The 23,296-nt window shown below is 33.1% G+C and overlaps 1 protein-coding gene across 1 annotated transcript; it reads right to left on the bottom strand.

The window, feature by feature from the left end:
* Positions 1-8: 8 nt before the first annotated feature.
* LOC130935016 (signal peptidase complex subunit 3B) lies at positions 9-2,597 on the bottom strand. Its single transcript, XM_057864552.1, has 6 exons — positions 2,344-2,597; positions 2,194-2,241; positions 1,152-1,214; positions 687-740; positions 418-504; positions 9-337 (listed from the first exon to the last, which is right to left on the bottom strand). Exons 1-6 carry the CDS (start codon positions 2,467-2,469, stop codon positions 212-214), a joined length of 504 nt encoding a protein of 167 aa, XP_057720535.1. The 5' UTR covers positions 2,470-2,597; the 3' UTR covers positions 9-211.
* Between the last annotated feature and the right edge of the window lie 20,699 nt (positions 2,598-23,296).

Below are 23,296 nucleotides of genomic sequence, written 5' to 3'. Positions count from 1 at the left end.
TAGCGAACAATTGAAATTCAAGGTGTTATTGAGTGCACCCTTCACCCTTGTAGTGGATTAATTTTATTGTTAACAAGAGGAGGCAATTAAATACCACAAGAAAAATTCATTTCCACTTTCTCAAATCACTAGTTTCCTCATTCTAGCTCTTTGAGGTAACCCTCTATATCCATTATAGAAAAGGCTACATCATTAATAAGACATGAAAGAATCATCTATATTCCTCTGGCAAACGGTAACCCGGCATCACTATTTTGTCTGCAAACATTTTGCCCGTCTTTGGCATAACATGCCAGTGCATAGTCAGGTTAAATTCTTTACCACGCAAATTCCTTCCCTGAACACAAACGAAAAATGTTGAAATATCAGGACCTGGTGAAATCTAAAGCGATTCATACTAGTGATCACATTGTATACCTGGTCGATGAAGCGGTACTTGTTTGAAGTATGAATCCAAAACTTTGCGTGCTCTTTTGAGGGAATGATACCATCCCATAGGGATATCTGCAAATGGCAGCTCAAGAATGTTAGAAAAACAATTGCTATAACATACTATGGCAGAGAAGCAGCATATTGATAGGCGATGGCAGAGTTATCTTAGCGAGATGAATACTACTCTGGATTCTTTACTCTCTCCTCAAAAGAAGGCGGCAAAACTTATAAGTGATTTATATTTCAAGTCGTACCTGATTCAAAGAATTCTTTGGAGTTTCATACTCGGCGGCTAAAAAGACAAAAACCTGCAAGCATAAACAGAGAAGCAAAATAAGTGCCAGGGAAGCCTGAAGTTATAGCCTAACTGCTTAGAATAATTGATCAAATATTATTATCCCAATCCAATATATTATGTTATATCAGGCAGTTACAACGCTAGCATGGAAATAAATTTTGGCTATGCACCATAGAAATGCATAGATGGGGGCAAGAATAGAAATATATTTCAGAAAATTAAACAAGATATGACACTAGGTAAGGCTTATTAACTATTAAGACATGCATTATTAAGGAAGGAACAGAGGAAGATCATGCAGATTTTTCCCATTGCATCTTGATGCACAAACTTTGCATTGCTCCCACTTATCTTCCTACCTTCGGCATCCATACTTTTAAAGAACCAACGGGGATGGGTAATGCAAATTCTATTCACAAACCTGTTTTGTGTTCCATGTGAAAAGAGATTGTAAATCTGCCGATATATTCATTGTCATGCTGACCTGCAAGGAAAGACAGGTATTCCACTTCGGATTAAACAACAGATAGAGATGATGTATAAATATCAAAGAGAATGGCATCACAAGGTTCTTTATGACACAATATGATATTAAAATAAAAATATCAGACGCAGCTAAAAATTCAGAGCAGGTATATGGTAAAAAGATAGAACTTTTGAAAAGGTCTAACATGATAGGCAGATAAATAGTCGCTTTCTATGGACAAGAACCATTTCCCCCTTTCAACAGAAAGAAAAATCTAAGCGTTGTGGCCTTGTTGAACTAGGTTGTGTTGGTTAACAGTGATTACATTACTCCATTCTGAAGGTTTCAAGTCCAATTATTCCTGGCTTTGTGCTTGATTATTTCCAATTTTGAATTATATATGTATTTTCGTTTTCTGATGTTGTATGTAAAAAATATTAATATCTAAAGAGTGATTAAGCAACGATATAGGAAATGTTTCAGATACACAAGGAATTTGGGGATTTCAAGGCGTGTTCTACATCAAATTTATGTATATTGGACAAGGCTATAGTTTTAAAAACCAGGAATTAAATCATCCCTAATTCAGCATAAACCTTCATTTTAGACAATAAGGCATTGACAATATTCATATTCCTAAGAACTACGGATTGAATTAAATCATCCCTAATTCAGCATAAACCTTCATTTTAGACAATAAGGCATTGACAATATTCATATTCCTAAGAACTACGGATTTTATCAGACCTAGTCTGGGCAAGTTATTATCAATTCACAAATTTGGCTCAATTCACCGTTATCTTAATTTCAGAATGAAGTGCCAAAGCTACGAGAATCATTGTTGCTAAGCATAGACTATAGCAACGAGATGAAAACATCAGAATTGAATATATAAAAATAGTGATATTGACAAATGACTAGCACACGGACCACAAGAAAAACAGCAAAACCGTTGGGCAATTAAACCCTAATCCTAGATCGGAAAAAGAAATTAAACCTCGTCGTTTCCGTTGGGTTGTTTCTGAAACCAGTTAACGTTCAAGACCTGCACAGAAGAAAGAAGAACAAAATGAAGCGAAGTCGTTGAATTACGGATCAGCGAGACAGAGAGAGAGAGAGAGAGAGAGAGAGAGAGAGAAAGAGGGACCTGGACATGGGCAGAGGGAGAGGGGGAGTTGAGGTTGTCGGAGAGGGAAGCCATAGCGCACATAAGGGCAAGAATGGTAATGGCGAAGGTGAGCAAAGCGTTGGCTCTGTAACCGAAGGAATGCATGTTTGGAGAAGTTGAGTAGCGAAGGAGTTGTGTGACAAAATGGATCAAAACGAAAACGGCGAGAGAGGAAGAAGAAGTGGCGGTAGTCTAGATTCAGTGGTATTTGAGTAAGACTATTTTATTACGTTGCTACGGTCTCCTTCCTTCTCATTGGATCTGACACGCACTCCCTGGGGTCACTCCGCCATTTTTATTTATTTATTTATTTATTGAGGAATATTTCTCTTCAAAAACCAAAGGGGCACTATTTGTAATTATTTAGAAGATTCTTACCATATTACACCATAAGAATTTAATTTTGTAAAATAATTTTATATATATATATATATATATATATATATTTAATTATGTAATATTATATCAGCAAAAATAACTACCTTTTATATTAATCACATAAATAATAATCTAAATAAACAGATGTAATTATACGACTATATACACTATCAATGCATCAAAATTAAACTATAAATAATAATTATTCTTTTTTATTTAGCAAGATTTTAGATAATACAAAATTTTTAAGTTAAGAACTAAACTTAAATATTATATCCTCATTCTATGGTCCAAATAATTAAAGCTATTTTTCAAAAAGAACTACATAGATTAATCTAGCCGACTTACCTAGGATACGGTATCATGATTTTTATTCAATCAATAACGGATCCAAAAATTTTAATATGAAGGGCCGAATTTTAGATAATTTTTTTCATTCCATAAAAATAACTAACAAATAGTTATTAGAGTTAGTTTTTTAAAAAATTTATCAATATATATATATAATTATAATTTTTTTCATAATTTTATTTTTAATATGATAATTACATAAAAGAAATATAACAATATCAATAATACATTATAAAATTATAAAATATCAATAATTTATAACGTGTTTAATTAAAAATTATCACATATCTTATTAATTAAAATTAATTCTTTCAAAAATTTTTAAAAATTCGAAAATAAATTATGAATTATTAATTATTTGAAAGACACAGTATCCTTATAAAATACAAGATATAAGATATTTTTATAAAAAATTTTCTTTTAATAACGTAAATTTAAAAAATAATGAGTATTTTTTACAAGAAAATAATATCTAAAGTATATAATGTGATTACCAAAATATAACTACATAAGTCATTATTAATATAAGTTAACAATTAACACACAATCAATGCCCTGTTAGGGTTTCTTCGTGCTCTGCTAGGGTTTCAAAAAAATATCGCCCATAAATTTTCACAAATACAATTGCTAATTGACAATCACAATACACCAAACATTTTCTCATTCTTTATTCTATCAGCTTGGATACATTAGGAGGCAATCAACAACATACAGGGGAGGAAGACAAGGAGAATACAGAGGAGGTTGTGGTGCTTGAGGAGGAAGACATCTCTGAAGGTTTGTACGCATGCATAAGGAGTTTGAATGGGAGAATATTTGTTGATCGCACCTTTTCGACAGGCACAATAGAAGGGGCTATGACTGTAATATGGGGTAGATCGGAAGGATTGAGAGTCGTAGACAAAGGCAAGAATCAATTTCAATTTTTTTTTATAAGGACACGGACATTGCACGAGTTGAACGAGATTCCCCTTGGCTATTTAAGAACTTTATCCTCCATGCTGTGAGATGGAAGGAAGATCCGATGGAAGACAAAAATGCTATATCTACTTTTTCAATTTGGGTCCAAATCTAGGGCTTGCCAGAACAGTTTAAAACAATTGAAATTGGACGTAAACTTGGTATGAAGATTGGAAGCGTTGTTGATGTTGGATTATATGAGGTGAGAGGGAAAGAAACTCAAATCATTAAAGCCAAGGTGGAGATGGAAGGGGATAGGAGGCTGAGGGATTCAATGAAGATCACTGGACCAAATCAAAAATTGATCGAAGTAGGTCTCCGATATGAAAGGCTGGGAACATTCTGCACCTATTGCGCGCTTCTAGGACATGATTCCAAGCATTGTCAACAGCTGTTGGATGACTCTTCAAGTGACAGTGTTAGAGAAGAAGCTATTGGAGAATGGGTGAAGGCAAATCAAGTAGGAAGGAGAATTGAGAGTAAATCGAATTCAGACTCGTCTTATGCCAGAGCTTCTGGTTCTTTCACCCCTAAACCAAGGAAGAAACCAACTCCCTCTTGGCTATTGGAGAATTTTGCTTAATTAAATATAAAAGGGGACAATAAACAGGCGAGGAAGACCACCAATCCTAATTTAATGACTGAAGAGGAAGAAAATGGCAACTTAGCCGACTCTTTGAAGGCTCTAGCGGTTACCATTACAAATGATGTTCTACAAGAAAGACCCATCCCAATGAATACTGAAGAGAATATGATTACTATGGGCGAGGCTAAGGAGGAGAGAGGAGAAAATCAAAGTATCAAACAACTTGCTAAACAAATGGGGAGCCACGGGGAGACCTACACTGGCTATAAAAGGGGGGTATATTGGTAAGGAAAATAGTGGCAACTCAAAGAAGCCTTGCTTGGAGGAAGTCTCAGATGTTAATAAGGAGGTGGAGGGTGTCAGCCGTCAATTGGCACCCAAAACCTCATGAAGATCTTAAGTTGGAACTGTCGGGATTTGGGGAGACCCCTGACAGTCCAAAACCTTAAAGGGGTCTGTCGATCCCACTCTTCCGAGGTGGTATTCATTTGTGAAACTAAGAATCAACCTCGAATGGTGGAAAGGACACTACGGACATACATGTTTGAGTCTTGGAGAATTGTGAGCCCGATTGGGGTAGCGGGAGGTTTAGTCTTGGCTTGGAAGGAAGAGGTGGAGTTGCAAATCCTCTTGAAAAAAGAGTACTACATTGCTGCCACGGTCAAAGACTTGTCTAACGGATAGAGTTGGGGCTTAATTGGTGTTTACCTTAATACAAACGAACAACTCAAAGATGGTCAATTACAGGAGCTGTCAGCTATTATACAGCAAATGCAAAATGAAACGATTGTGATGAGAGATTTTAATGCCATCGCTAGTTAGGAGGAGAAAAGGGGTGGAGGGTTGAAATCTTGGTCCTCTATTTCAGATTTTAATAACTTTATTGATGGAAGTAGCTTGATGGATCTTGGTATGATGGGTAGGAATTTCACTTGGTCAAATAAAAAGAGAGGAGAAGAGCAGATTTTGGAAAGATTATACCGTGTTTTGGTAAGCAACAGCTGGCTGCACATGTTTCCTACTAATACAGTGATTACGATGCAGAAAAATGGATCTGATCATGTCCCTTTATTATTAGATACCAGTCCTCAAATTGAGAGATCTAAACGTAGGTTGAAGTTCCAATAGAGATGGTGTGGGATCGAGGCGGTTATAGGGGTTATTACTGAGGCCTGGAACTCTTACTTTGAAGGTTCTGCAATGTTTGTTCTAGCTCAAAAACTGAAACTCTGTAGACATCGTCTTGTGCAATGGCAGTAAACATCCAAATCTAACTCTAAATCTGAAATAGAGGAGATTCTCAAAAAATAGAAGAGCTTAGAGAGACAGAGATTAATGGAGGAATTGAGGTTGAGAAGCTGGAAAACATGCTAGAGGACGCTTATGGTAGGGAGGAGAGCTACTGGAAGAAGAAGTCTCAGATAAAATGGCTGAAGGAAGGGGGTAAGAACACTAAATTCTTCCGCCAATCCTTTCAATCCCGGGTTCAGCGTAATAAAATCTGAAAATTGGAACGGAATGACGGGAGCTTTGCTACCTCTCGAGCTAATATAGCCTTAGTTGTAGAAGACTATTTTAGAGATATTTTTTCTTCTACCAAATCAACTGATCTGGAAGTGGAATTTGAAAACTTTCTTTCCAAAATTTCTCCAGCCATGAATAGGAGACTACTACGGCCAGTTTTCCTAGAAGAAGTCAAACGGGTTGTGTTTAGTGTGCACTCTGAAAGTGCGCCGGGTGATGATGGGTTCACAGCGAAGTTCTTCCATTATTACTGGGACATCGTGGCTGGGGATGTGTTTCGAGCAGTGAGAAGCTTCTTTATTAGAGGTAGAATACTCAGGGGTTTCAACCACACGCAGATTTGTTTAATCCCAAAGGTTCCGAATGCTATAAACATGACACAGGTCAGGCCGATTAGTTTATCTTCTGTGATTTATAAATTTATTTCTAAAGTGATTGTTCATAGGCTATAGAGTATCATGAATAAACTAATTAGTCCTAATCAAAGTGCTTTCTTAAAAGGAAGATTAATTAGTGATAATATACTTATAGCTCATGAATGTATGCACTACTTGAAAACCAAGAAGACGGGCTTGAATATTGAAAACGGCCGTAAAGCTTGATATGAGTAAGGCTTACGATAGAGTGGAATGGCATTTTTTCTTGCTTATGCTTCGAAAGTTAGGATTTGATCCTAGATGAATAGGTTGGATTCAGGAGGTGGTGACTACAGTTTCTTACTCTGTTATTGTTGAATGTCAACCTTTTGGTTTTTTTTAAGCCAAATAGAGGAATCCGACAAAGAGACCCTCTATCACCGTATCTTTTTCTATTTTCTACAAAAGGTTTATCATTTCTGCTGAACAAGGCAAAGCAAAACCATCTTATCTCTGGTGTCCAGATCAATAGAAGATGCCCTCCCATCAATCATCTACTCTTCACAGACGACTCTATCCTGTTTAGTAGGGCCTCAGAGGATGGCTGTTATAATATTCTGAAGATCCTTACTCTATATGAGAGCTTTAGTGGTCAGAAAGTAAACTTATCTAAATCAGCTGTGCTTTTTAGCAACAATACCCCAGGGGAAAAGAGAACTGCCTTGGCTAACAGGCTCAACATTAGACATATAGGAGCACAAGACAAGTATTTGGGGCTCCCTTCAACGGTTAATCGGTCGAAGAAGGTGACATTTGGGGCTATTAAAGAAAAAGAGAGAAAAAAGGATCCAGGGCTGGAAACGACACTTACTATTTACGTTAGGTAGACATGTACTAATTAAGGCAGTCGGAGAGGCCTTCCTATTTACACACTCTCTTGCTTCAGGCTTTCAGATACTTTAATTTGCGAGATTCACAGTATTCTCACCCAATTTTGGTAGGGGCAAAAAGAAACAGAAAGAAAGATAACGTGGATTAGTTGAGACACTATGTCTAGACCAAAGAAGGAGGGTGGCCTTGGTTTTAAAGACCTGCGAGCTCAGAACCTAGCGCTACTCGCTAAACAATGCTGGAAACTAGCTATGCAACCTCAATCATTATTATCAAAAATTTTCAAAGGCAAGTACTACTGTTACAGCAATATCATGAGAGCAGAGACAAAAAACCAACCTTCTTGGGACTGGAGAAGCCTTTTGGAGGGCCGCAAAATTCTAGAAAAAGGCATATGCTAGAAGGTGGGCAACGGGAACAGCATTCGCATTTTCCAGGAACCGTGGGTAGCTACATCCCAACCTTTCCTTGTCCCACACAGCTCATTCATCAGCAATCAAATTATGGAAGTACATGGGTGAATGAGCTAATCATGCCTAGCAAACAATGGAACCTGAAATTAATCAACAATATTTTTTCTTCAGACATGACTAATCATATTTTACTAACAAAAATTGAGGAAGGTGATGATAATTTATTTTGGGCCAGAACCAAAAGCGAAAAATATGAAGTCAGTTCAAGATACCAAATTTCCTACCAGTACTATCACTCTCCAATTGATTACTGTCCCGATTTGATGCAGCACAAAAATACATGGTTGGAGCTCTGAAAAATGCCCCTACTCCCAAAAATCAAATTTTTTCTTTGGCAATGTTTGCACGAGAAGCTCCCGGTTCTGGAGAACCTCCACCGCGGCATCCACACAAATTCTTCTCTCTGTAAGCGCTGCAATCTCAGCCCAGAAATCATTAGTCACTGTTTATTCTTCTGCCAAAAATCGAAGGAGGTATGGGTTAGAAGATCATTACCTAGATTGGTTTGTGGAGATGGGTCCTTCTCCTTCTGGCGAACGTGGTCGGAAAGTGTAGGCAAGCTCAAGCGGCGGAGAAGCAACAACCGTGTATTTCAGATGCTGGCGATTATGTGTTGGCAAATCTGAAAATCAAGAAACCGGCTCATCTTTGAAAATGATACTCAAGGAATAGAACAAATTCTTACTGCAACTAGCAACCTTCTTCAAAACATGCAAGGCCACATACCTTAATTTTTCTGTTGGAGTGCTTCATCTTCTTTTCTTAAGCTTTTTTGTGTTTTAGCTCGTTAAAGAACTTTTGGGTGATCTCCTATCCATGTATTGATGTCCTAGTTATGGACAATGTCTATTTTATCCAGTTGAATAAAATAATTTATCTTGAAAAAAAAAGTTATTATTAATATAATATTATAAATGTTAAATATATTAATATAAAAAAATAAATAATTTTTTTAAATAAATATAGAGATTATTATATAAAAACTAATTTAAAAGATACAAAGATTTGAGGGTATGATATTAAATTAGTTAAGTAAAAAATATTAGTGAATTAAATAATTAAGACATAAATCTATCACATAATAAAAAATAATACATATAAAACTATTAAATTACATAATTTTTTTTTTATTTTTTAAACACATATCTCATATATGAGTATAGTTTCTTAAAATTTTGGGGGACCGAGGCCACTACTCAACCCCCTCTAAGTTCGTCCCTGTATCCAACTTAACTTGCATCGCAAGCAATAGCTTGTCACTTTACTACTTCTAATATTATCCACGGATCAATAACAAACTCAATGAAGAATAACTTTCTATAATACAAAGAAAGAAAATTATCTGCTATCTACAAGTGAAGTGATAATCAAATTATTACTCTCTCTTATAAATATTCTGTCAAACTCAAATATTTTTTAACTTCATTTTACAATATAACCTACTTAAACTCCATCCGTTGTTCTGGAGCTAATATGAAACTATTTAGGACACATTTACCATCATCTATGACCTCATTATTCAAAACCCAATTGCCTATAATCCATTTCAGGTAGGCTTTCGGAACATTATGTATAATCGTTTTAGTTTCACCAAATTTTTAATTATGAATTTTTTTAATTATTTTTGTTAAAATATATATTTTTTATTTAGAGTATTCATTTTTATATTTAATATAAGATAAATTATAAAACATTTTAAAAACAAAGTTTCAAAATTATTGTATTTTCTTAAAAAAAAATAGTAATAACTAATAAAGATGAAATTATATATTTTTATCTAATATAAAATTCAATTATAAAATTTTAATTATAAAAAATATGATTAAATTATAAACACTAATAAAAAAATTTAACCTAAAAATTATTCTCTTTCCAAGTCCTAACCCTATATTATTATTCTAACATATATATATATAATTTCATAAATTTTAACATTTTTTAAAAAATATTTTTTTTCTATTTTGATATGCATTTTTCTTTCATCCTGCTCTTTCTTCTTCCTAATATAAAATAAAGTAAAAATAAAATCATAATTTAATACTTTATTTAAAATTTTATATTTTAAAATTTTTACTTTTTGATAAATTTTTCTTTTTATTCTGATAAAAAAATAGAAAAAAAATTGCATTAAAAGAAAAAAAACTAAAAATGAAAATAAAAAAAAACGTAAAACAAAAAGACGAAGAGGATAAACATATATATAGAATAAATAACTATTTTTGACCATAAAAGACGTGAACGCTAATGAAACTGATCATGAAAAATTGAATTTAAAGTTTTTTATCTTGAAAGATATGAACGCTGATAAGTCTGACTATGAAAAATTGAAACTAAAGCTATACTCATACAAGATACATTTTGTTCGATAAAAATAATCAATCTTTAAATTTTTGTTGATAATTTCATAATAAATACCCCTCACCTTTCATCTTCCTAACAATATAACCGCGTTTTCTCCTCCTCTGCCTTTACTCTTCACCCTTCTCTGCCACCACAATCCTCTTCCACCATCACCATCCCTTCAATCCCCTCACCCTCTCTTCCCCTTCATCCCCTATGCATAACATCTATGTAACCTTTGATATTTTCTGGGGAAAAAAAAAAAGAAAAACATAAATTGTGGGGTTTATGTTTATCCTCAATTTTCAGACAACCACCAAATCTTTGGACAACCATGAAGTTTGACATACAAAAGATATGGTAGAATTTTGAATCACTCACATCTTCAAATTTCGAAAAGGAATCAAGTGAGAGAACATAAAATGAGAAGACACCACATCCAACTCAAAACCTTAAGGTGTCAAGTTAATGGGTCTCTCATCTTATAAACTCATCACTCTTCCATGCTTTTTTTGATGTGGGACTAACTTTCAACACTCCTCACACTTACAACACTAACAGCTTCAGCCTTTCCAACATTGCTGTTATTTTCCATGAGTATGTAATTAGTTACTTTGATTTCTGTCACTTTAATCTCTCATGGACTTTCAAGTCCAGAGCTTGGGTGATGACAGATTAAATTGCCCGGCTTACTCTGCACCTGATTTCCATATAAGTAAAACTGAGTAATATATGAAAAGAAACTTGTATTGACACTTTCATGGTTAAATGCATCTCTCCAAGTATCCTAAGATTACATCATTTTTCCTCTATTATATGAAAAAAGGTCATAAAAATTATGCCTAAAAATGTACCTGATCAATAAGACAATAACTTCTTCCAAAGATTCCTTGTAGTTTCTGCAGATGTTCATAACAATGTTATTTGTCTAAAATTGTGCAAAAAATAATTTGATTTGCTTACAAATGCACAATTTAAGGTTGGTTCATGAACATTCTCAAGCAATATTACATGCCCAAATCCTACAACAGTATATGCCATCTCCCTAGCAAGCTCAGCTTGAAATCACCTAAACTATAAAATATATATACATCAAAGAAAAACTTCATAGATGCTTTTGCTAAGGTGCATCTAACTCTTAATAAGCATGCAAACATTTAACATATAATAGCAAGATAGAAAGCAAGTTTAACTACAATATTACAAGCATAATGACCACCAAGCCTTTTAAGTGTTCACACCATTTTGTCAACCAAAACCATAACAATTCCTCTTCAAATCCCTCATGTTTTCTAGGATTACAAACTCAAACAAATTGCCATATAATTGGGGGCATTTTACACTTACCTTGTTTTCCCTTTGTATATTTAATCTGCAACCCAACTTCATATATAATGCAGAATACCATTACAATTTTCTTCATCCTTTTATTGTTATGTGTATTAGCAAAAGTATTCAAAGTATTTATGTTCATCATTAAAACCCCAAGGATATAATCAAGAATGGCGTTGAGCAGTGGCGGAGCCACATAGTGGATTGTCCCCCAAGTTTTAATTTTTTACATGTAAATTATATGTAAATTTTAGCTTAGTCCCCCTTAAAATTTTATTTTAGTCTTATTTTATTGTGTAAATATTTTTGGCCCCTCTAATATTTCATCTAGTTCCGGCCTGGGGTTGAGCCCTCGCAACCTGGTCCTTATATAACAAATGCTCCTTTAAAACACCTTAGCTGAGCTCCAAAGCAAAGAGAAGCAAGAAAATATTATATATCACAATAAATACCCACATAAATGTGCTATGGAATTTTGTGCACCGTTCTACAGGATTTCATCCTATTTTCTTCTTGCATATCCTCTAAGAGTTATTATCAGAAACACTTCTAAAGGGTCAGATAAATCCGCTTGGCAAACAATGGTTTATTCCATAAAGAATTAACAATTGAACATTGCAAGAAAAGGTGTGACTAGTTTGATCTATGCAAGACACAAATACTGGTATAAATGATTGTTTTAGGTCCATAAAAGCAGTCATAACTCTAATGTTGCACACCTCCCATATTAAGTTGGTATTTGTTCAAAAAGAAAAAATGAAAATGAACCAATAATCAAAAGTTTTAAACTTTCAATAATTCAAAACAGAGAGTGTGATTGAAAAAAAAATTAAAATGAATAAAAGAATTTTAACCTTAGCCTCCTCATATGTTGACATGTAGCCAAAGGATACTCTTACAGCTTCAGTTGGTTTTCCATTAATTACATCATGATCATCCCAGCAAACATGGCCAGCCTAAATGCAGAAATATTATTATTGTTTTTCATTATACAGTAACATCACATCTAGACCAATCACAGATAGTCATGAGCAAGTTAAAGCAGAAAATAGAAATACCTCTGTATTTCAAAAAAGATCCAAATGAGACAAGCCAAGGTAGTTTGCATATGCACTGGATTGCAGAAGCATCCTGTCTAAATAGACAGCAGGTGAAGATTATCCGTCACCATTCAATTGATGACTGTAAAGTAAAGTAAAAATAAACAGTTACCATAACCAACAAAAGTCTTTTCTAAATTCTTCATCCAAGTTCCTGTAAAATTAAGTCCTATTGCAATTTGTAAACTAAAATAAGAACTTATTAATTGTATAAGTAGTAGGGGTGGCAACACTATCTGAACCCGTGGGTACCCACCCTGCCCCTACCCGCTCGGGGAGGATAATTATCCGCCCCCACATCAAGGCGGGTTTTTAACGGGGCGGGTTCTTGGGCGGGGTGGGGACAGGGTCGGATTTAGATTAAACCCGCCTCTATCCGTCCTGGTATATATAATATATGTAATATATATAAAATAATTAATAAAATATTTAATAATATTGTATCATATTTAAATTTTTACTTTAATTTATGTTATATATGTAATGATGATTATATAAGTTTTAAAATTTAATTTTATTTGTTAGATTTTAATAATTATAAGGACGGATAGGTCGGGACGGGTACTCATAGAGGTGGGTTAGGGTTTAACTTTTTACTACCCGCGAGTAGAAATGAGGCGGGTTTGATACGGGTTATTGTAGAGCGGGATGGGGTCGTGTAGGGCAAAAACCCGCTCCTATCCGTCTCATTACCACCCCTAATAAGTATGATAAAAGGAAGTTGACTACTAGTGATTAAAAGAAAAGAAAAAAAAAGCTATAAATATGTTTATTATGATGATTCTTATTGCTGATTAGGTTTGATTAATCAAATAAACTCATTTCAGAGATAGAAAATTTGAAACCACAACTTTAGTTCATGATTCACCCATGAGAGATTTTGGGCCATGCATAGGCCTTACCTGTTTCTTTACCTCCCTAAAAAATGAGGGTGAAAATGTATAGCCTTATCAATGTGGAATGAATGTACAAATCAAAACTGAAATACAATAATATTAAGCAAAAACATTCTTTTAAATAAACAAAAGAATAGAAATGAAAGCAACTTGTAACTATTTCACAATAAATTTCAGCACAACAATTATTTATCTAAAATAGATATTAGACTTGTAGAACACAATTAGCATAATTGGGGAAAAATTTCAAGCCCCTCACCTCATTTTAGCTGCTCCGGTGCTCGAAAAATGGAATAAAAGACCTAGGACAGAAAGGCTAGAACAGTGAGCAAAATCGAGCAGCGAATTTGAAGGAATAGGCGCGGATGTCGAAGAGTAGGTAGGACAGACCTGAACCTGCGATACGTGGTGCCGACGACGGAGGCCAGAGGTGACGGTGGTAGGACTCTCGTGCAGCTGCATCCTATTTGAACCACAGACTGCACAGGAGGAGATCGCGAGTAAATTGCGGCGAATGAGACAGAGAAAAGAAGCACGATGTCGACCTTGAATCCGACAGAAGCAATACTTTTTTCAAAGGGAAAAGGTGCTTGTAATGAGGTTAGCAGCGACGAACATGAGTTTGGTAGGATCTGAAGATTTGAGGATGAGAGAACAATTGAGGACTAATGTTCAAGTTTGGTTTGTTGTGAGAATAAAAAGATAATAAGATTGAGGGAGAGAAAGGAGTGAAGGGGGGTTAAAACAGATTAGCAGCTGTCACAGAATTTGTCGCTACAACCGCCGCAAAAATGACAGATAGCCGCGGTTTCGCTAACTGTCGCAAAATAGCCGTCTCTTTTGTAGTGTGAAAATGAAACAAAATAAAGTGTAATTTTTTTGGAGGGTGTGTAATTGGAGAACGCGGGTTCGATTTTTGTTTGTTTGATGAACTTTGCAAAATAAAAATATTCAACAAATATCTCTAACAAAAATTATCAAGTAACAAATAATCAGATTAGGAATAAAATTATGATAACAAATGGTGACAAATAAATAGGATTAAAAAATAGAAAATCCTAAGATTTGAAAAAATTTAAAACAGAATTTAAAAATCAGAATCACAACAATAATGATGACAAATAAAAAGAATTTAAAAACAAAATTAAGAAAAAAAAATCCTAAGAGACTGGAAGATGCAGCGACAGAGGCAAAGAGATTGAACGATGGCAAAGAGACTGGATGTTGCAAGACTAGACAGCTAAGGAACTACGATGGAGCACGACGGCGTTGAAAACGACAAAACACCAAGATAGTGAGAATAACAAAACACCAAGGCGTTAAGAACGGCTGGAGGCTGATGAACTGCAACGAAGCCCATGCGGGTGCTGGATGGCGTGAGGTTTCGATAGAAAGCGGCAAAGAGGATGGAGAGAGGAGAATGGAGCCTGAGATTGTGTGAGTGAGAGAGGAGTTTGTGATTGTGTGCACGGAGAGAGAGAGAGGAGTGTATGACAATTTACAGTTTCTAAACATTAACATATAGGAGAATTTTAAGGTACAGATCACAAAAGGACAAAATTCATACAGATTTTAAAGATTTTTGCTTAAACTACACTTTTTATTATAAAGCCACACTTTTAAAAGCGTAACAAAAAAAGCGTCATCTAATGGAAAACCTTAGTAGATTAGAAGAATTAAGAAAAGAAATATCTAATTTATCACAATTAATAGATCAAAAGCTAATGATTTTAACTAATGTTAATTGTAATGACACTGAATTTTTAAAATCAATACAAAATGATTTTTCTCAAAATCTTAATTTTACTTTAAGTTTTATTGAAGGGATTCAAAAACCTGAAAAAACTTATATTTCACACGGAGTTTCTAAAAAATGTTATCATGGAGATAATTATCCCCATCTTCATCATACTTTTAATCCACAATTAAATTCTATAATAGATATGCTTGAAGAGATATTAGTTTCTATAAAATTTCAGAAAAATAAAGAAAAAGAAGAACCTAATATAATAAATGAAATTGAACAAATTCTAGATAAACATTTTCAAAAAGAAAACTCTAAAGAAGAAGAAAAACCTCAAAAAATAACTGATATAAAAGATCTAAAAGTTAGACCACCCATAAGACTATGAATATTGACGAAAAATTAGAAGAAGTTACAATGCTTTTTAAACAATTAAAAATGGTTCAAGAAGACAATTCTATGGAGCAAGGTTTTCAGATTAAAGAAGAACCAGAATTTTCTGAAAGAGAAGAATATGTTTTAGACTATTCAAGTGATGAAGAACCAGTACATCCAGTACAAGTAAAAGATGAAGCCGGAACATCTGGGAATAATAATCAAACCCAATTTAAATGGGAAACAGGTTTTGAAAATTATGCTTTCAAAAAAGGATTTATAAGCAAAAATTCAAAATATACTAAAATACCATCTAAATACATTCCTAAAATTCAAGAACTAGAAGAAGAAAAAATGCTTGATCTAGATTGCAAAAAGAACGAAAAAGAAATTTTCGAAAATTGGATGAACTCTTTTCTATTAGAAGCTTATACAAACCCAAAATTAAATGAATTATCTGAAATGGATATCTGGAATTTTATAGGATTCCACACTAAAGGAACTATAAGAAATTATATGTTATCAATAGATAATAAAATAATAGAAGAATTAGCTGAAAAAACAACAGCTTATGATAGAATAGCACACATAATGAGAATTCTATACAAAGAATTTTTTGGAAAAAATGTCATAAATCATAGAACAGAAATTTCTGAAAAAGAGTATTTAGAAGCAAAAAATCATTTGGCCAATATTCAAATATTCGATCTATGTTATATAGAATCCTATATTTGTGAATATAGAATATATTTTTATAAATTAAAAGAAGAAGATAAAAATCATTATCTTAACATGTATATCACAAAACTTCCATATCCTGCTAATGAAATTATTATGGGAAGATTTATAAGAGAAATAAATAATAAAACAATTGAAAATAATTTCGGTGGAGCAACATCCGCAATAAGAGAGGAAATAAAAGAACGCTGTATGCAAGAAGCTACTCAGAAAAGATTTAATAATATAATTAGAATTTGTTGTCAAGATAACGAAGAAATTCCTCAAAAATATGGTTCTAATAAAAATATTCGGAAATACCATCCTTATAAAAATATCCAAAGAAAAAGAAAATATCACTTTAGAAAAAGAAAATATTATCCAAATTGGAGAAAAAAGAGATATTTTAGGGAAAGAAGTATCAATAAAAAACAAAAGAACTATTGCCCAAATAAAAAAGAAAACTGTAAATGTTGGTATTGCCAAGAAGAAGGACATTATGCAAATGAATGTCCAAAAAAGAAGGATAAAAAAGACCTAACTAAACAATTGGAAGTCGCAAAAACTTGTTTTATGGAACCTCTAGAAGAATCTGATGATGAACTAAAATATATTTTTGAATATGTCTCAGAAACAGACTCAGAAACAAACTCAGGAACTGAGTAATAGCGCTACGTTTATTACTGTAAAAATTACAGAAAAATTTATTAATGCCTTCATAGACACAGGGGCAACAAAATGTTTTGCAAGTTCAAATATAAGACTTAACTGGAAAAAGTTAGAAAATCCACTAAGAATTAGAATAGCCGATAAATCTATACACAAAATTAATTTTAAAGCAGAAATGATTGAAGTCTTCATTCAAAATTACAGATTCATCGTTCCATCTATATATAAATTAGAATCTGGAATAGATTTAATTATAGGAAATAATTTCTTAAAACTATATCACCCTTTTATCCAAGAATTAACATATATAGTTCTAAAAGCCCCATATGATTCCTCTCTAAATCAAAGGGCAAAATTAATAAAAATCCCAACTACTACTATAAACGAAATTTTAAAATTTAAAATATTTTCAATTCTAGAAGAATGTTATTTGAACCTATATTTCCAGATAAAAACTCCAAAAAATGACCTTGAAATCAAAATAGAAGAACTTTTAAATGAAGTTTGTGCTGAAAATCCCTTAGATATTAAAAATACAAACAAAGAATTAATAAGCATTAAACTAAAAGTTCCTACAAGGGAAATAAATGTTCCTAATAAAATTCCCTATTCAGCTAGAGATAAGGAAGAATTTTCATCTGAATGTAAGGATCTTTTGGACAAAGGAATTATAAGACTAAGTAAAAGCCCTCATGCGGCCCCAGCCTTCTATGTTGAAAATAATAACGAAATTAAAAGAGGAAAACGAAGAATGGTTATTAATTATAAAAAAATGAATGAAGCAACCATAGGTGATGCTCATAAGCTCCCAAGAAAGGATTCCATTCTAGAAAAGATTAAAGGAGCAACATGGTTTTCATCGCTCGATGCAAAATCAGGATATTGGCAACTTCGTTTAGACGAAGAAACAAAGAAATTAACTGCCTTTACTTGTCCAACAAAAGAATCAACAGGAGTATTACTCTACGAATGGAATGTCCTACCATTTGGACTAAAACAAGCTCCAGGTATTTATCAGAGATTTATGGAAGAAAATTTAAAAGATTTAAATGAATTTGTTCTAGTTTACATCGACGATATACTAATCTTTACAAAACAAGATAAAGAAGATCATCTTCAAAAATTACTAATTGTCTTAGAAAGATGTAAAGAAAAAGGTTTAGTCCTTAGTAAAAAGAAAGCTAAGCTAGCAAAACAAGAAATAGAATTTCTTGGATTAATTCTATCTACTGAAGGGAAGTTAAAACTTCAACAAAATGTATTAGAAAAGGTAGATTTATTTCCTGATAAAATGGAAGATAGAAAACAATTACAAAGATTTTTAGGATGCATAAATTATATTTCTGATCAAGGATTTTTAAAGAATATAACAGATTATACTAAAAACTTATTTTCAAAAATAAGTATAAAAAAGATTTGGAAATGGGAAGAAAAGGATAGCCTGCAGATTCAAAAAATTAAAGAACTTTGTAAAAATCTTCCAGAACTTTATATTCCAGAAGAAGATGACTATTTAATAGTAGAAACAGATGCTTCAGACAAGACCTGGTCAGGCTGTCTCAAAGCTAAAAAAGCTGAAAAAAGCTTGAACAAAGAAAAAGAATCACTAGATTCTAAACATCCCTCAAAGGAATTACTATGCAGATATATTTCTGGAACATTTACACCAACAGAACAGAGGTATACTACCCATGAAAAAGAAACTCTAGCAGCAATAAAAACTATTAAGAAATGGAGGATTGATCTACTTCCAAAGGAATTTACATTACGAACAGACTCAAGTTATTTAACAGGTTTTATTAGATATAATTTACAATCTGATTATAATCAGGGTCGTCTGGTAAGATGGCAAATGTTTTTATTACAATATCCGATAAAAATCGAGTACATTAAAGGAAATAAAAATATTATTGCAGATACATTGACAAGAGAATGGAGTTCATTGTCAACACAATGAATCAAGAAATCCAGAAGCTTGAACAAGAGCTTGAAAGGTGCAATCACTGTCAGCAGCTAAAAGCTCAAATCCAATCCATCAAGAAGGCCATGGTAGCCATGAAAGTAACCCAGCAGGCAACATTACCCACTTTGGCAACACCATCAGAGTTCAGCCAGCTAAGCGTGGTGGACCAACCAAAAATTGAAAAAATTTCTGAAAATAAAACTTTGGCAGAAATAATTAAAAAATCAACTCAGGACAAAAAATATTATGTCATTTATAATGGCCCAATGAAAGGAGTTTATGATGATTGGGCTAAAGCAGCCCCATTTACTCACCAACCCAGAACTATTCACAAAGGAGGATTCTTGACAATAGAAGAAGCAAAAGAATCCCTCAGAGAATATGAAGTGCTCCACCCAGAGCAAATTCTAAAAAGAGCTGACAAAGCTCCAGCCCAAGCCCAAAGGACTCCAGTTCAAGTTCGAACAGGAATGTTAAAAAATATTCCCACAAAGGCCGAAATAAATGACAAGAAAAGGGTCTGCAGATCAAACTGTAGAGAAACCCTTAATCTGATTCTAAACTGGACTCTAGACAAAAGAGCAATATTGGGATATTATCCCGTTAACAAAGAACAGCTAACAAAGCTGGTAATCTTCCCAGAGGCTTCACCCTCTGATACATATCAGTTTTTCCAATACGGATTAATTGATACAATCCTAATTTTTGACAATTTAAATATTATTAAAGAATTTCCTGCAGGTTTTATAGATGCAGTGAAAAAGTTTAAAAATATGATCGATACAAGAGAACCCAGGGATATATCCCTAAAATTTACAAGTAGTCAGCCAATCTTCAATGAAGAAGGAGAATGTTTGATCCCAGCATTTCAAGTAGTTTTTATGTCAGTCTTCCCAGGAGACTTTCAACCAATAGAACAAGTTCAAGATCTATCAATTTATAGCAACGAAGGAAGATTGGCCAGCACATTAGCAAGGGTCTTCGAGAGAGCCCAAAAAATAAACAAAGAATCCAGAACAAGAATAAACTACAAAAGTAGAAACACTCTAATTGTTTCTAGTAAGAAAAACCAAATTGAATCAAGAGAGATGAGACTCCTAGTAGATTTTGAATCAGCATTTTACAACTTTTCTGGATTACTGGAAAAGCTTCCTGACGGGATAAGGAGGAATCTATGCCATTTACTAAAGGACAAAGAAGACCATAGGTGCCAGCTGTGCGCCTCAGAAATGTCCGAAGAAAGCAATAATGCCGTAGACCCCACCCACGTGGGAAAAGAAGAAGATGAGACATCTGAGTCATCTATCAACATTATTGTTGAATGACGTAAGAGCTTACATCACAAAAGCACCAATAATGTAGTTGGTGCGAACTTAGTGCTCAGTGACGCATGCAATAACGTCACAAGAAGGGTAAGGATGGGATTTGTCCATCAGACCCAACCATTATAAATAGAGTGCTAAGTCATTTGAAAGGGCATCAGAAATCAGAAAGCAGGAGGCTAGAAGTACTCACAAGCCAGGAGGGCAAAGAGGAAGAAGCCAAGGCGATTCTGAAGTCTGACCACCAAAGTCATTAGAAAAATTAGTCTAACTCCCCTCTGGAGTTAAATTATAAATCTCCCCTCTGGAGAACAAAACACATATTGTAAAATAGCAATAAATAAAGAAAGTTATTCTCCAGAAAGGTACATCTTCATCTCGATCTCTTTATATTATGAATTACTTAGAAGATTTGGAAATAACTGAAGAATCTGATTATTATAAAATAACTGCTTTACTTGATAATGAAAAACAAGCTATTTTAAAATCAGAACTAGATCTCAAGGCAAATGAGAATTTTAAACAAAGCTTTTTAAAAGAAATTTTTAATAGAAAGAACATAATATATTATGGAAAAATGCAGTTTGAAGCACCTGTAAAAATAGAATCTGCTAATGGAGAACTTGAAATAGCTCTAATAGATGAAGAACAAATAAACGAACAAATAAAGAAAATTAAAGATCAACAGAAAAGATCTAAGATAGGATGGATTCATATTAGTACTATCCAAGTTTTAGTAAAATCAACATATATGAAAGGAATTAATTCACCAATAAGTTTAGCTATTTGTGATAAAAGAATTATTGATCCCACAGATCAAATAATCGGAATTATTCATGGAAATTTAGCAAATGTAAATGTTAAATTCAATACCCATATTGGATATGCTATCCCCTTATCAACAAAGAATTTTGATAGATCCATAAGCTTGGCTTATAAGTTTCATAGACAAAGTTTAATGGAACAAAATGATGAACCTTTTTCAATTACATATGCAATAAACTATGCATTAACCAATAGTCATCATAGTATAGAATTTAAAAACAAAGAAGGAATTTATATTGATGATTTATTCCAGAAGGTTGTTAAAACTGAAACACCAAGGCGTAAACCTATTGAAAAACCAGTTTTATTATTAAGGGAACCATCAAGAAAATCATGTTCCTCTAGTTTTCGAATAAGAGAATCTAAAATTAATAGTCCTTTAAGCTTATCCCATTTAAAAGATGATGAAAAAGATTCTGAAATAAGGGATTTGACAAAAAAGATTGAAACGCTAAATGAAACCTTAAAAAACAAGCTATGACAATAAATAAAGAAGAAATATATGTGTCTTATCAAAATAAAAAACAAGAACTCTTTGAAAGAGAAAATCACTTGAAATACCTAAGGTTTTCTACAATAAATCAAAGAGCTTTTGAGACATTACTAATAATCTATAATAATTTAAAAAAGGAAGTTGAAGAATTAGAAAAAATAATAGGATCTTTAGAAAATAATCATGAATCTATGGCGGAAGATGCTGAAATTTCAATATGAAAGATTTCCAAACAAGACTCTTTTCCCTAAAAACTACTAAAAGAAATATGAAAACAAGGTTTTTGGCTATAGCCATGAAAATAAAAAAACTAACAATTGAATCTTCAGAATTAGAAGTAGAAATTAAAAAGATAACTAAGAAAATAATTAAAACAAGAAAATCTTTACAACATATAAAGACCAAGAAAACAGTTAAAAAACTAAAAGAAAGTATTAAGAATAAACGTATTTTTCGTAATCGAAGACTACATTATCTTCATATTCAAAGCATGATTGCATTACAAGCTTTAGAATCAAGAATACATGTTCAAAATATTCAATTAATGCAACCTCTACAGGTTGAACCCCTAGAACAAGTACAAATTGAATCTGAACAAGAATTACAGATTCCTCCACCACCCTTACAAGATCCTATAATCTAAGAAGCATATAAAATGCCTGGTTTAGCAAATCAAACACTACAAGAATTAAAAAATGATTTAGATTTTCAGAAAAGTCAAAAAAGGTATTATGAAGTAAGATTGCAGAATAGTAATGTTTACACAAGAAATAGAGAAGAAGTAGAACAATTCTGTAAAAATTGTATAGAATGCATATCAAGAGAAATAGAAAAGTTGTTAAAAGAAATAGAAGATTTTAATAGTGTAAATCCAACCCAAGAAAAATATTTCAAAAACCTGCATTTAGAAAAATTGGTATCAGAGCCAAAGTAACGATTCAAAAGCAACATTTTCCACTCAAACAACGCTTTTTAATAACACACTTTAAAACCACTAAAAGACAAAAATCTGTATATCTGTATGAAGTTGCATCTTTACCCTAGAGTGACCCTAACATATATAATAGGGTAGAAAATGGGTACGCTTTTAAAAAGTCACCAAACCAAAAAAAATAGTCACGCTTCAAAAGCGTACCAATTAACACTTTTAGGCCACGTTTTTGAAAGGTGGTAATAAAAAACCTAGGAAAAGAATTTTAAAACGTTACCATAAGTTCGTAACGTAACTCTATTGGCACGCTTTAAAAGCGTATCTGTTGCTCTCTATGGCCACGCTTTTAAAACGTGAAAAGAAAACATAGCTAAATCTCTAATCAATCGCCATCCTCATAAAAGTGTGGCTATTAACCTTTTTTGACACGCTTTTGAAGAATTACAAGAAAAAGCATGACCCAAATCTTTAATTAAGTGCCACCCTCATACAAATATGGTTATTGCTCTCTTTTGGCCACGCTTTTAAAACATAGAAGAAAAAAAAACAAGGCAGACTTTTTTCTTGTAGTGAGATTGCCGAGGCATGCAATACAAGTACCTTTGATTCAGCACTTTAAATTTGGGTTTAATTTCTCATAGTTCTCATTTCTCACTCATTTCATTAGAAGCAGTTGATAACTAATGAAATTGCTCGATTAACAACG

This window comes from Arachis stenosperma, chromosome 6 (assembly GCF_014773155.1).
Source record: "Arachis stenosperma cultivar V10309 chromosome 6, arast.V10309.gnm1.PFL2, whole genome shotgun sequence".
Taxonomy (NCBI): domain Eukaryota; kingdom Viridiplantae; phylum Streptophyta; class Magnoliopsida; order Fabales; family Fabaceae; genus Arachis; species Arachis stenosperma.
The sequence above is the reverse complement of the archived record's forward strand: the minus strand, read 5'-3'. Positions and strand labels throughout refer to the sequence as shown.